A 15,018-nucleotide genomic window follows, 5' to 3' on the forward strand; every position below is an offset into this window, starting at 1 on the left:
TTTCAAACAAGAGCATTTTTCCATTCAAACAGAATCTTGCCAGATTCGAGGGAATTTTTGCAGAGTATAACCAATACTATCCACTATCACCACTGCCACTTCCTTTAAAAGCTCAGGATATATGTCATCAGGCCCCAAGGACTTGACTGCCTTTACTTTTAAATCTAATTGTTTGCTCACTACTTTTTTCTGAGTTCCTCTTTTCATTAACTCTGCATTACCCTTTATTAGTAAAATAATTTTGAGAAGCATAACAGATTTTAAATGAGTCAAAATATCCTAATTTTACAGACATCAGCCTGAAATTGGATTTACCTGTCAATCAATGGAAACTGCTTGCCTGAATATGTTGATTGCTGTAGCAAGAAGCTCAGCTGGTCATTGACTCATAAAATCTGAAAATTAAAAAAAAGGAAATTAAAACGCATGTTCAGGCAGATCATATGCTTATTGTGAAGGATACTTTTATTCTTAGAGACAGACTGAGTGAGTATATTTGGAATTTTGTTCAGAGTGGGAATTTGATGTATTTGGGGAAGGAACTGGTGACAAATTTGGCGAAGGGTAGGAAAAAAGACCTTTACTTTCAGCCTAGATAATAAAATGTGAGGCTGGATGAACACAGCAGGCCAAGCAGCATCTCAGGAGCACAAAAGCTGACGTTTCGGGCCTCGACCCTTCATCAGAGAGGGGGATGGGGGGAGGGAACTGGAATAAATAGGGAGAGAGGGGGAGGCGGACCGAAGATGGAGAGTAAAGAAGATAGGTGGAGAGAGTGTAGGTGGGGAGGTAGGGAGGGGATAGGTCAGTCCAGGGAAGACGGACAGGTCAAGGAGGTGGGATGAGGTTAGTAGGTAGATGGGGGTGCGGCTTGGGGTGGGAGGAAGGGATGGGTGAGAGGAAGAACCGGTTAGGAAGGCAGAGACAGGTTGGACTGGTTTTGGGATGCAGTGGGTGGGGGGGAAGAGCTGGGTTGGTTGTGTGGTGCAGTGGGGGGAGGGGATGAACTGGGCTGGTTTAGGGATGCAGTAGGGGAAGGGGAGATTTTGAAACTGGTGAAGTCCACATTGATACCATATGGCTGCAGGGTTCCCAGGCGGAATATGAGTTGCTGTTCCTGCAACCTTCGGGTGGCATCATTGTGGCAGTGCAGGAGGCCCATGATGGACATGTCATCAAGAGAATGGGAGGGGGAGTGGAAATGGTTTGCGACTGGGAGGTGCAGTTGTTTGTTGCGAACTGAGCGGAGGTGTTCTGCAAAGCGGTCCCCAAGCCTCCGCTTGGTTTCCCCAATGTAGAGGAAGCCGCACCGGGTACAGTGGATGCAGTATACCACATTGGCAGATGTGCAGGTGAACCTCTGCTTGATGTGGAATGTCATCTTGGGGCCTGGGATGGGGGTGAGGGAGGAGGTGTGGGGACAAGTGTAGCATTTCCTGCGGTTGCAGGGGAAGGTGCCGGGTGTGGTGGGGTTGGAGGGCAGTGTGGAGCGAACAAGGGAGTCACGGAGAGAGTGGTCTCTCCGGAAAGCAGACAGGGGAGGGGATGGAAAAATGTCTTGGGCGGTGGGGTCGGATTGTAAATGGCGGAAGTGTCGGAGGATAATGCGTTGTATCCGGAGGTTGGTAGGGTGGTGTGTGAGAACGAGGGGGATCCTCTTGGGGCGGTTGTGGCGGGGGCGGGGGCAGCCTTCTGCACAATGTCAGAAATTAATACAACAGAAGAAGCTATCTCAATGGTTGGTATTTTTACAAACAATTTATTAGGATTGTAAATATTATATTGTTTTAGCAGTATTATGAAGTTTACTCACCAGTCGAAAATGTTTTGGGACGTATGTGTTAGGAAGTAAGTTTAAAAAGTGGGACCTCAGAAGTAGTGATCAAAGTGTTACCACTGGTGCCACATGCCAGGCAAAATAGAAATAGCAAGATATATCAGATAGTGCAAGGAGGGAAGTTTCAGATTCCCGAGGCAGTAATAAGGAAATTGGAACAGGAGTAGACCACGTGACCCCTCTGAACTTGCTCCACTGATCAATTGGATCATAATTGATCTGACATTCCTCAATGTCCTCCATCACTGGGGCCAGTACTGGGATGGTGGGACCACTATGAATTGGACAAGTTGCACCTGTATAGGACTGGGACTGTTGTTCTACGGGGAGTATTTGCAAGAATGTTTGGGGAGGCTTTAAAGTGTCAAGGGAAAGTGAACTTCAGCAAGGGAGGGGAAGCAAGGGCAGTATAGAACATAGAACAATACAGCGCAGAACAGGACCTTCGGCCCTCGGTGTTGCGCCGACCTGTGAACTAATCTAAGCCCCTCCCCCTACACTATCCCATCATTATGGATATGCTTATCCAAGGACTGTTTAAATGCCCCCAATGTGGCTAAGTTAACTACATTGGCAGGCAGGGTGTTCCACGCCCTTACCACTCTCTGAGTAAAGAACCTGCCTCTGACATCTGTCTTAAAGCTATCACCCCTCAATTTGTAGCTATGCCCCCTTGTACAAGCTGAAGTCATCATCCTCAGAAAAAGACTCTCACTGTCCACCCTGCTGGTTAACGAGAAAATTAATGCAATAGTGATTTGAAGGATATTAGCTGTGGTGATGTAGAATCTTCGTGGGTAAGAGGCAAAAAATCGGTTGTGAGGAATTTATGCAGACTCCCAAAATGTTATTTAGACATTAGGAATGGCATTAAGTGGGAAATTGAGAGATGTATGCAATAAAGGAAAAACCCACAATTATGATTGACTTTAATCTGCATATAGATTGGACAAATCTAATTGGTAACAATACCATAGAGAAAGAGTTCCTGGATACAAGATGGTTTTTACATTGAAGGACCAACTAGAGAACAGGCCATCCTAGACTGTGTATTGTGTAATGAGAAAGGATTAATTGGCAACCTCGTTGTGAGGTCTCAGAGGGATGAGGACTGTAATATGGTAGATGTCTTCTTCAAGGTGGAGAGTGACTTTGAGATTTGGGGTCTGTTTCAGATTAGAAGAAATTACGATGGTATGAAACACAAGATGGCTATGGTAGATTAGGGAATGTTACTTAAACAGATGATGGCAGACAAGCGATGGGAAACACTCAAGGCATGCACAGGTGAACTGAAACAGTTATTCGTTCCTGCCAGTCTCACAAGTAAAAGGGGAAAATAGCTGACGGGGGAAACTGGAGCTAGTCTTAGATCCAAGGAAAATGCATACAAATTGTCCATAAAAGAAATAGACCTGAGGCATGAGGACAGTTTAGAATTCATGACAGCTACCACATTGTTTCTTAATTACTTTAAGCTTTAATTGTGTCAGATTATTTTTTTTGCTACAGGATAAGCAGACAGATATTAAGCTTCCTGTGCAGCTCTGTTTTTATAATGTGGAATTCCTAACATTTTAGCTAAGCAATGGCTTTCGCTGGTACCCTAGTGTTAGGATCAGCATTGCTTTGTGATTGACGCACCTCTGTTTCATTTGACAGTTGATTTGAGCTATTTACGAAGTGTATGATTTTTCTGATCTTTTCGTTTGCGCAAATCTTCCCCGACCATTAAGAGTCTGAAAATTGTGGATCTCAACTTTCTAAGAATTGAACAACCAGTTTAATCTTGGTGTCATTGTTGGTACTCAGGTTATACTTAAATGTAATCTTATATCAAATCATTTCAAATGCCTTTGTTTCTGCAGATGCTGTAACTGGTGCTATTTACTGAGCACCTTAGTTAATCCAGGTTTGCTTTTTGTGTTGTCATTTTGAGGGATGAATATTGGTCAGAAAAAGAGGGTTAACTTCCCAACAAACATGAAGTTCAGACTTGATGTTAATTGTGTTTCAATCTCCACATGCTGCTAGACCTGCTGAGATTCTCCAGCATTCTGTGTACTTTTTTCATATTTCTAACATCTACAATGTGTTGTCTTTTATTCACGGATTAACTCTCTTTTGGTGTTCTTTAAAATAATGCCATGGGATCTTTCACATGAATCCAAGCAGACATCTGAGTCTGGCTTTACGTTTCACCAAAAGGATGGCAATTGTAACTGTGCTGTGCTCTTTCAGTACTGCATTAGAGGTAGCCTTCATTTTCATATTCCAACTCTGAACTCTTGAACCTGATATCTTGTGATTCAGAGGTTGGTGTAGTACCAATTGACCCCGATGCACATTGAAAATTTTGCTTTTAGTTTTCAAGAATACTATTTTAATCAGTTTTCTTATTTTTTAAAGTTTAAAATATAACATGTTTATTTATTGATAATAAAATGTGAGGCTGGATGAACACAGCAGGCCAAGCAGCATCTCAGGAGCACAAAAGCTGACGTTTCGGGCCTAGACCCTTCATCAGAGAGGGGGATGGGGGGAGGGAACTGGAATAAATAGGGAGAGAGGGGGAGGCGGACCGAAGATGGAGAGCAAAGAAGATAGGTGGAGAGGGTGTAGGTGGGGAGGTAGGGAGGGGATAGGTCAGTCCAGGGAAGACGGACAGGTCAAGGAGGTGGGATGAGGTTAGTAGGTAGCTGGGGGTGCGGCTGGGGGTGGGAGGAAGGGATGGGTGAGAGGAAGAACCGGTTAGGGAGGCAGAGACAGGTTGGACTGGTTTTGGGATGCAGTGGGTGGGGGGGAAGAGCTGGGCTGGTTGTGTGGTGCAGTGGGGGGAGGGGATGAACTGGGCTGGTTTAGGGATGCAGTAGGGGAAGGGGAGATTTTGAAACTGGTGAAGTCCACATTGATACCATATGGCTGCAGGGTTCCCAGGCGGAATATGAGTTGCTGTTCCTGCAACCTTCGGGTGGCATCATTGTGGCAGTGCAGGAGGCCCATGATGGACATGTCATCAAGAGAATGGGAGGGGGAGTGGAAATGGTTTGCGACTGGGAGGTGCAGTTGTTTGTTGCGAACTGAGCGGAGGTGTTCTGCAAAGCGGTCCCCAAGCCTCCGCTTGGTTTCCCCAATGTAGAGAAAGCCGCACCGGGTACAGTGGATGCAGTATACCACATTGGCAGATGTGCAGGTGAACCTCTGCTTAATGTGGAATGTCATCTTGGGGCCTGGGATGGGGGTGAGGGAGGAGGTGTGGGGACAAGTGTAGCATTTCCTGCGGTTGCAGGGGAAGGTGCCGGGTGTGGTGGGGTTGGAGGGCAGTGTGGAGCGAACAAGGGAGTCACGGAGAGAGTGGTCTCTCCGGAAAGCAGACAGGGGTGGGGATGGAAAAATGTCTTGGGTGGTGGGGTCGGATTGTAAATGGCGGAAGTGTCGGAGGATAATGCGTTGTATCCGGAGGTTGGTAGGGTGGTGTGTGAGAACGAGGGGGATCCTCTTGGGGCGGTTGTGGCGGGGGCGGGGTGTGAGGGATGTGTCGCGGGAAATGCGGGAGACGCGGTCAAGGGCGTTCTCAATCACCGTGGGGGGGAAGTTGCGGTCCTTAAAGAACTTGGACATTTTTCCATCCCCACCCCTGTCTGCTTTCCGGAGAGACCACTCTCTCCGTGACTCCCTTGTTCGCTCCACACTGCCCTCCAACCCCACCACACCCGGCACCTTCCCCTGCAACCGCAGGAAATGCTACACTTGTCCCCACACCTCCTCCCTCACCCCCATCCCAGGCCCCAAGATGACATTCCACATTAAGCAGAGGTTCACCTGCACATCTGCCAATGTGGTATACTGCATCCACTGTACCCGGTGCGGCTTTCTCTACATTGGGGAAACCAAGCGGAGGCTTGGGGACCGCTTTGCAGAACACCTCCGCTCAGTTCGCAACAAACAACTGCACCTCCCAGTCGCAAACCATTTCCACTCCCCCTCCCATTCTCTTGATGACATGTCCATCATGGGCCTCCTGCACTGCCACAATGATGCCACCCGAAGGTTGCAGGAACAGCAACTCATATTCCGCCTGGGAACCCTGCAGCCATATGGTATCAATGTGGACTTCACCAGTTTCAAAATCTCCCCTTCCCCCACTGCATCCCTAAACCAGCCCAGTTCATCCCCTCCCCCCACTGCACCACACAACCAGCCCAGCTCTTCCCCCCCACCCACTGCATCCCAAAACCAGTCCAACCTGTCTCTGCCTCCCTAACCGGTTCTTCCTCTCACCCATCCCTTCCTCCCACCCCCAGCCGCACCCCCATCTACCTACTAACCTCATCCCACCTCCTTGACCTGTCCGTCTTCCCTGGACTGACCTATCCCCTCCCTACCTCCCCACCTACACCCTCTCCACCTATCTTCTTTGCTCTCCATCTTCGGTCCGCCTCCCCCTCTCTCCCTATTTATTCCAGTTCCCTCCCCCCATCCCCCTCTCTGATGAAGGGTCTAGGCCCGAAACGTCAGCTTTTGTGCTCCTGAGATGCTGCTTGGCCTGCTGTGTTCATCCAGCCTCACATTTTATTATCTTGGAATCTCCAGCATCTGCAGTTCCCATTATCTCTTATCCATGTTTATTTATTGCTTTGCTTCATACATTGTAACAGTAACTGCCGTTTAGAAAGTGCTGTAAAGTGATTTGTAAAGTTCTAATGTTATGAAGGCATTATCCAATCAAGTTGTTTTAGTTTTTAATCTCTCCCTTTTGTTTAATGTGTATTTTGGAGGTGATTTTAGTTCAGACTCAGTTTCCAGTCATTTGACAAGCTGGACTGGAAACATTGGCATGATTCTACCAAATTACGTAGAACCAAACAAACTGTTCGAGTTTGACAGGCAGGAGAAATGATATAACAACTTAATCAGAAGCATTGCTCACAGAGATCTTACTTCGGGAAACTGCAGATGACTTTACCTCCAATAATTTAAGATTCTTTACTCAGAGAGTAGTATGGGAATGGAATGCTTTGCCTGCAACGGTAGTAGATTCGCCAACTTTAAGTACATTTAAGTCATCATTGGGCAAGCATATGGACGTACATGGAATAGTGTAGGTTAGATGGGCTTCAGATCGGTATGACAGGTCGGCACAACATCGAGGGCCAAAGGGCCTGTACTGTGCTGTTATGTTCCATGTTCCATGTTCCCATGTTCCCATGTTCCCATGTTCCCATGTTCCCATGTTCCCATGTTCCCATGTTCCCATGTTCCCATGTTCCCATGTTCCCATGTTCCCATGTTCCCATGTTCTGTCTGTGTGAATATGATTTTGGAACCATTTTAATTGTGGTGAAGTTAGATGTTATGAATTAGTAATGTCAACTTTGTTAACGTTACCATTGAAGTTTTACAGCACAAAACTTTGTTTAGCCATAAACATGATGGAATGCTGCAAGAGATAATGGGAACTGCAGACGCTGGAGAATCTGAGATAACCAAGTGTGGAGATAATAAAATGTGAGGCTGGATGAACACAGCAGGCCAAGCAGCATCTCAGGAGCACAAAAGCTGACGTTTCGGGCCTAGACCCTTCTTCAGAGCTCTGGGTCTAGGCCCGAAACGTCAGCTTTTGTGCTCCTGAGATGCTGCTTGGCCTGCTGTGTTCATCCAGCCTCACATTTTATCATCTTGGATTCTCCAGCATCTGCAGTTCCCATTATCTCTCATACTATTTTAACCAAGTGTGGAGCTGGGTGAACACAGCAGGCCAAGCAGCATCTTGTTCTCCTAAGATGCTGCTTGGCCTGCTGTGTTCATCCCACTCCACACTTTGTTATCAAGGAACGCTGCAATACTGTTTTGTCGTATTTCTAAAAAAAATGTGAATTAATAGATCAGTGTAAAACTCCTTGGGAGTTTACAGTCAGTTATGAAGGTATGAATTGTTAATAAATTATTTAATATGCTTTTATTATTTTTAGGTAACCACTCTTGTGAATACAAGCAGCAAGGGCCCATCAAGTAAAAAGAAAGGCCGATCCAAGAAAGCACATGTACTGGCTGCTTCTGTAGAACAAGCTACTCAGAATTTTTTAGAGAAGGGGGACCAAATTGCAAAGGAGAGCCAGGATCTGAAGGAGGAACTTCTAGTGGCCGTGGATGATGTACGTAAACAAGGTGTGTATTTTTTGGTTTAAGCATAGTTATGCAGTATTCTGGTTGAAGGGATTGTAAATGCACATGAGTGATTTGTGCTGTTTGTCTTCCTTTTATAATGATCGTACTATGCAACTTTTATTTTAGTGGGGGAAGTTTATTTTCTCCGTTTTCATTCATTAACAACATCTGATGCTTGTTGCAGTGTTGAATGACTATAGACAGGCCATTTGAAGAAATGGATCAGAAAGCTTAAACCCTGGCCTCAATAGCTAATCTCACAAGCATTTAGGAGAAGGAGTCAGTAGATAGTGTTGGATTATATCCGCCTGAGTGTGATCATTGTCATTTGAGTTCAGATCTGCAGTCAAACATGCAAATTTCACAAATTAAATATGGAGTGAAAGGTAATGATTTGTGCCAGAGGCTATACAGCTCAGCCTCTGTGACAATATTGATTGTGAAATATTGTGATGAAACATTTATTTTACTTCATTTACAAGTAAAGTAACTGAAACTGTACTTATCATTGCAATTGGTTATCTCATCAGTGAATTATTGTGGGATTTAAATGTTGCAATTTTACCACTTTACAGAAAAGTAAGTAGCTTAAAGCTACTTGATGCAATTAGTAATAATGGGAACTGCAGATGCTGGAGAATCCAAGATAATAAAATGTGAGGCTGGATGAACACAGCAGGCCCAGCAGCATCTCAGGAGCTGCTGGGCCTGCTGTGTTCATCTAGCCTCCCATTTTATTATGATGCAATTAGTATATTTTTAAGTTGAGGAAAAGCCAGATCCCTTCTTCATTTGTGAGAAAAAACTTTGAAGTCATATTTCAGAAAGCATATTGCTTCTTTGTCTGCATTAAATGTGTTAAATTATTTCTCTTTTTTGCCTTTTTATTCATTTATGGGATATGGGCATCACTGACTAAGCAGCATTTATTGCCCATCCCTAATTATCCAGAGGGCCGTTAAGAATCAACCACATTGCTGTGGGTCTAGGCCAGACCAGGTAAGAATAGCAGTTTCTTGCCCTAAAGGACATGAGTGAACCAGATGGGTTTTTCCAATAATTGGCAATGGACTCATGGTAATTGTTAGACTCTTAATTCCAGATTTCTTTTTTTGAATTTAGATTCCTTCTTCAGCCCTGGCAGGATTCAAACCTGGGTCCCAAGAGCATTACCCGGGTCTCTGGGTGAATAGTCCAGCGATAATACCACTAGACCATCACCTCCCCAATTCCTGTTTTAGTTGTTTTGATTTCCATATGGCCATGTTGCAATGTTTGAAATCTTATTTGTATGTTTCAAAACAATTCCAGTCTTCTGTATTTGTGTGGAGGGATGTCTTGGAGACAATGCGGAACAAGGTTTTCTTTGTTGGAGTGGATTTAGTGCAAGCAGAAATCTTTGTAATTCAAAAATGCTTTTTGCAAAAAAAAACATTAATACAGATATGAAATGCTTAAGAGATTTGAAGTTGATGCAAATGTTGGCCGTGTGATTGATTAGAAGAAATTAGGGACTGAGGGAAGTAGCAATGGACTAATCAAACTTGTCTAACCATGATTAGCTTGTCCCCCCTCCCAGAATTCTCCTCTCTCATGGAGTTTATCTTTGGGATAAATTTCCAAGGATGTATTTCCCTCTCTGCCCTTATCTGCCTTCCGGAGGGACCAATGTCTCCGTGACTCCCTTGTCAGCTCCACACTCCTCACTAGCCCCACCGTCCCTGGCACTTTTTCCTGCAACCATAGGATGTGCTACACCTGCCCCTACACTGTCCCCCTCCCTTCCATCCCAGGCCCCAAGAAAACCTTGCACATTAAATGGATGTTCACCTGTACATCTGCTAATGTGTATCCGCTGTTCCTGATGTGGCCTCCTCTACATCAGAGAAACCAAGCAAAGGCTTGGAGGCTGCTTTGTGGAGCACCTACGCTCGGTTCATGACAAACGACAACACCTCACAGTCGTGAACCACTTCAACTCCCCCTCCCACTCCTTGGACAACATGTCCATCCTGAGCCTCTGCCAGTGCCACAACAATGCCACTTGAGAAGTGGAGGAACAGCACCTCACATTCCACCTGGGAACCCTACAACCCAATGGTCTCAATGCAGACTTTACAAGCTTAAATCTCCGCACCCCTGACCTCATCCCAAGACCAGCCCCCTGTCTCATCCCAGCCTCCTTGACCTGTCCATCTTTTCTCCAACCTATCAGCTCCTCCCCCCTCCTCCTGACCAACCTGCCACACCCACTTCCTACCTCCACATCTCACCTCTACTAGCTTCATCCCCTCCTCCTTGACCAATCAGTCTTCCCTCACACCTACCCACCCCTACTCTCCTCACTGACTAACCCCCAGCCCAACTCCCTACCTACACGCACCTTTACTGGCTTCATCCCCGTGTCCTTGACCTGTCTGTCTTCTCTCCACCTATCTGCTCCACTATCCACCTTCTATCATTGTCTTCCGTACCCATCTTCCTGTTGCCAGGTATGACTCCAACCAGTGGAGAATTTGCCTTCTGATTCTCATTGAATGCAGTTTTTGCTAGGACTCCTTCATGCCACACTCAGTTGAACATGGCCTTGCTTATTTCCTGAGCCTTGTTATCTACAAGTTCTGTATTAACTTTGGGTTCTCTCTTCCATTTTATTAACTTCAGGAAAGTCTTGTTGTCCTTCTTTGATATCACTTGCAAGTTTAGTCTCAGAGTTTGTTTTGTCCTTCTTTTATTACGTTTTCAGTCAATTTCTGTTCATTTTTAAAAAAAATCTTCCCTCGTCAAATTGAATACCAAATTCTACTATGTTGTGAGCAGCTTCCACGGGGATTTTATACTCTGATCTCAATCAGTAAATCTGCCTCATTATGCATTACCTGATCCAAGATACCCTTTTTCCTAGTTGGTTCCATCACATGTTGATCGATGAAGCTGTCCCAAATGCACTTGATGAGTTCTTCCTCATGGCTTTCCCTGCCACTCCACATAAAGATTAAAGTCAACTATGAATAATGTGTTGCCTTTGTTCCATGCCTGTTTTGTTCTCTGTCCTACCATCTAGCAAATGTTAGAGGCCTATAGATTACTCCTACTGCTATCTTCTTTCCCATCTTTATTTTTTCCTTCTATCCCTATGGATTCTGTATCTTTTGAATTCAAGGTATTTTTAATTCCATCCCCTACCCACAATGCTACCCAACCATCCTGTCCTTCCTGCCTGCCCTTTTTAAAAGTCATGGGCTCAGCATAGCAAGTTTTCAGTTTTGATCTCCTTGTTACTATATCATTATAATGGGTATAAGATCATACCCTTTAGCCTATATTTGCACTGTTAATCATCTGTCTTGCTCTAAATTCAAGTACAGTGTGATTGATTTTGTCTTTTTTACTGTTCTTTCTCGTTTTGAGCCCATTCACTGCTGATTTTCTATGTTTGTATTCTCTGTTCCTTCTCGTTCCATTCTGGATATTGTTATATAGTAGCTGCCCAGTGACACTGCCATATTCTCTTGCTTTTAAGTCTACAACTCTCAACATCTATGAATGTAGCTGGATAAGTAAATATGATAGCCATAGCTGTCTGTAAAAGAAACTGTATGCTTTCAGAACGGTGTGAGATTTTATTACTGCAATATATAATATGGATGTATGCAACCTCTTGCAAGTCCTGGGCACTGTATTGCTCAAAGATATGGCTACATAGAGCATACAGAGGAGATTTTCAAACATGTTGTCAACATTGGAGAATGTGGTGTCTAAGGAAAGATTGGACACACTTATTTTACAATAAAGAAGGTGAGAGGGAACATTTAATTGGCCTTTACAAAATTGAAGAGTCAAGGTAGGGTGGATTGGAAGGAATAATTTTCTTTAGAGAGGCCACAATTGGCAGAACAATTAAAGGAAAATTAACAAATGTTTTCTGAGGGTGATGGTAATTTTGAATTCGTGACCTGCAATGATAGAGGCAGAAGTACTTGTCATATTTAGAAATACTTGGCTGTGCAATTAAAGTCACCTATGGGGCCATAGAACAACAGCTAGAAAGTGGGATTAGGTTGGCTTATTTTCAACTGACATCAATATGATGGGCTGAAGTTCTTATTTTTGAGCTGTATATATTATACATTGGTCATTGCTTTTCCTGTTAGGGTTGAAGGAAGAATGAATGCATGGGACTAACAAAAAGCACCAACTTGGACTGACGGGATAGGACATGTGCCTTTTTTATTAAATTATAACAGATGCTGGAAAAATTCAACTGGCAGAATTTGCGGAGAGAAATCGAGTTAGCATTTCAAGTCTATTTAGGACTCTTCAGAATAGAAAAAGTCATTGAACTAGGACCATTAACTTGGTTTTTCTCTCCGTCGATTCCTCCAACCTACTGAGGTCCTCCAGCACATTGTTATTTTAATTTCTGATCTCCAGCATTCACAGCATTTTATTTTCTGAACTGTTGTCTGTTCTCTTAAGTTCCAGACACTTGTGCCAAAAGTGTACTTGTGCTGTATCTTTTTGGCCTGTACTATTGAAGTGCAGTATATTCATTGGAAATTAATGTGAAGAATCATATTGTATAATAGTTTTTTCAGCAGGTTTGCCAGTACTTAATGGAGACATTAAGTCGGTTGAATTGTAGTACTTAGTCAAAACTGCATGATTGATAAGAGGTCAAGTCTGTGAATAGGATAAGAGCAACGTGTTCTGATTTGAAAAATACCTGCACCAGAAAATGCCTTATTACTCTGCTATTCAGGAACAAAAGCTTGAAGCTCAGATCAAGATTTGTGTTGCAATTGGTGGCTGAATCAGTAGTTGCTATTTTGAGATACAAAATTCTATTCCACCTTTTACCACTTCCCATTCCCTGGTTTGAGCTAGCAGCAGTGAAACAATGTTCTGAAGAAATGTGGTTTATTTCAGTAAAAAGAATCCCCAAAGAATAGTTCTCGATTTTGTAATCTGGAGAGAAGTAGAATAATACGTGTTGAATGGAATCGGTGAAACCAAACGCTCTGCTTGTCATGGAGACAGATAAGGACTGCAGATACTGAAAGCCAGAGTGAATAGATGTGAAGCTGGAAAACACAGCGGATCAAACAGCATCCGAGAAGCAGGAAAGTCAACATTTCAGGCTGAAATCGTTTATCGGGACTGGGGAGGAGAGCCCAGAAGTAAACAGAGAGGTGGGTGGGGCTGGGGGATGGTAGGTTGGATGGTGTTAGGTGGATGTGGGTAGGAGGTTAGTGTGATTGTTCAGTGGGAAGAGTGGAGCGGATAGGTGAGAGGGAAGATGAAGGTTAGATCAGTTCGAGGGGGAAGGCTGGACACTGATAAGGCGGGGGGGCGGGGGGTAGAAGGATTTTGAAGCTGGTGAAGTCAATATTGAGGCTGTTGCGCTATAATCTTCCAAGGCGAAACGTCAAGTGTTGTTCCTCCAGTTCATATTTGCCTCCCTCTGACAGTGCAGGAAGCCAAGAATGGACATGTCAGCAGGGAAGTGGGATGGGGAACTAAAATAGATTGCAACTGAAGGCCAGGTTAGTTGGTGTGTGCAGAGCGTAAATGTTCCACAAAACAGTCACTGAATCTGCGTTTGGCCTCTCTGATAAAGGAACAATGAACACAATAGATCAAGTTGGATGAAGCACAGGTGATGTCTCTGCTGAATCTGGAGGAATTGTTTGGGGCCTTGGAGGTGAGAGGGGATGTGTAGGGGCAGGTGTTGTACCTATTGCGGTCGCAGGAAAAGGAATCTGGCATGTTGGTGAAGTTGGTAGGGAGTGTAGAGTAGATGATGGAGAGGGGTGGGGAGGGAAATATCTTTTTGGTGGTGGGGTCTCAGTAAAGCCAGTGGAAGTGTTGGAAGATGATTGGTTGGTTTCAGAGGGTGGTGGAGTGATCTGGGAGTACTAAGGGGACTCAATCCTTATTGCTGTTGGGACAGGGGCTTTAAGGGCAGATGTGCTGGAAATGGAAGAGATGTGGTTGAGAAAATTCTTAATTACAGAGGAGGGGAAATTTCAGTCCCTTAAGTAGAAGGATATCCAGGATGTCCTGGAGTAAAACACCACATCCTGGGAGCAGATGCAGCAGAGGTGTAGGAATTGAAAGTATGGAATATCAATTTTATAGGAGAGTGGATGAGAAGAAGTGTAGTTGAGGCAGATGTGGGAGTCTGGGTTTGAAATGGCTGTCAGTGATGAGTCGTTTTCCAGAGATGGAGACGGAGAGGTCCGGGAAAGAGAGGGAGGCATCTAAAATGGCCTAGGTGAATTTGAGGGCTGCATGGAAGATGTTGGCAAAGTTGATGAACTGCTTGAACTTCTTGAGGGTGCATGAGACAACACTGATGCAGTCATCAATAAAGCGGAGAAAGAGGTGAGGGTTGGTGCTGGTGTAACTGTGGAAGAGGGACTATTCCACAAATCGTACAAAGATGCAGGCATAGCTCATGCCCATGCAGGTGCCCACAACCACTACTTTGGTTTGTAGAAAGTGGGAGGAATCACAGGAAGAATTGTTGAGGTTGAAGACCAGTTCCACTAAGTGAATGAGAATGTCACTGGAGGGGGACTGGTTGGGCCTAAAACCTGAGAGCTCTTGTTTACCCTTGTGGGACAATTGAGAATAACCTCTGTGTCTACTCTGTCTTTTATATTTCATTATAGAATCATTCGATTCTACGTTGAATCCCTGCAGTATGAAAGCAGGCCATTTGGTCCATTGAGTCCATTCTGACCCTCTGAAGAGCATCCCACCCAGACTTGCCCCTTTACCGTATTCCTATATTTTCCACCATAGACACTATAGGCAATCTAGCATGGCCAGTGCACCTAACCTACACATCTTTGGGCTTTGGGAGTAAACTCATGCAGACACTGGGAGAATGTGCAAACTCCACACGGACAGTTGCCCAGTCTGTGGCACTGAGACAGCAGTGCTAGTCACTGAGCCACTGTGGCACCCCAATTAAATCTGCTCTTATTCTTCTAAACTCAAATGTA

The 15,018-nt window shown here is 44.5% G+C and overlaps 1 protein-coding gene across 5 annotated transcripts in view; it reads left to right on the top strand.

Annotated features, from left to right (window-relative positions):
- ctnna2 (catenin (cadherin-associated protein), alpha 2) overlaps positions 1-15,018 on the top strand; it is a 1,331,223-nt gene that overhangs the window by 153,823 nt on the left and 1,162,382 nt on the right. For all 5 annotated transcript variants that reach the window (XM_059650313.1, XM_059650312.1, XM_059650318.1 and 2 more), the window contains exon 3: positions 7,810-8,005. In XM_059650313.1, the coding sequence (XP_059506296.1) occupies positions 7,810-8,005 (196 nt within the window). The remainder of the gene's footprint in view (positions 1-7,809; positions 8,006-15,018) is intronic.

The sequence above is a fragment of the Stegostoma tigrinum genome, chromosome 1 (genome assembly GCF_030684315.1).
Source record: "Stegostoma tigrinum isolate sSteTig4 chromosome 1, sSteTig4.hap1, whole genome shotgun sequence".
Lineage (NCBI taxonomy): Eukaryota > Metazoa > Chordata > Chondrichthyes > Orectolobiformes > Stegostomatidae > Stegostoma > Stegostoma tigrinum.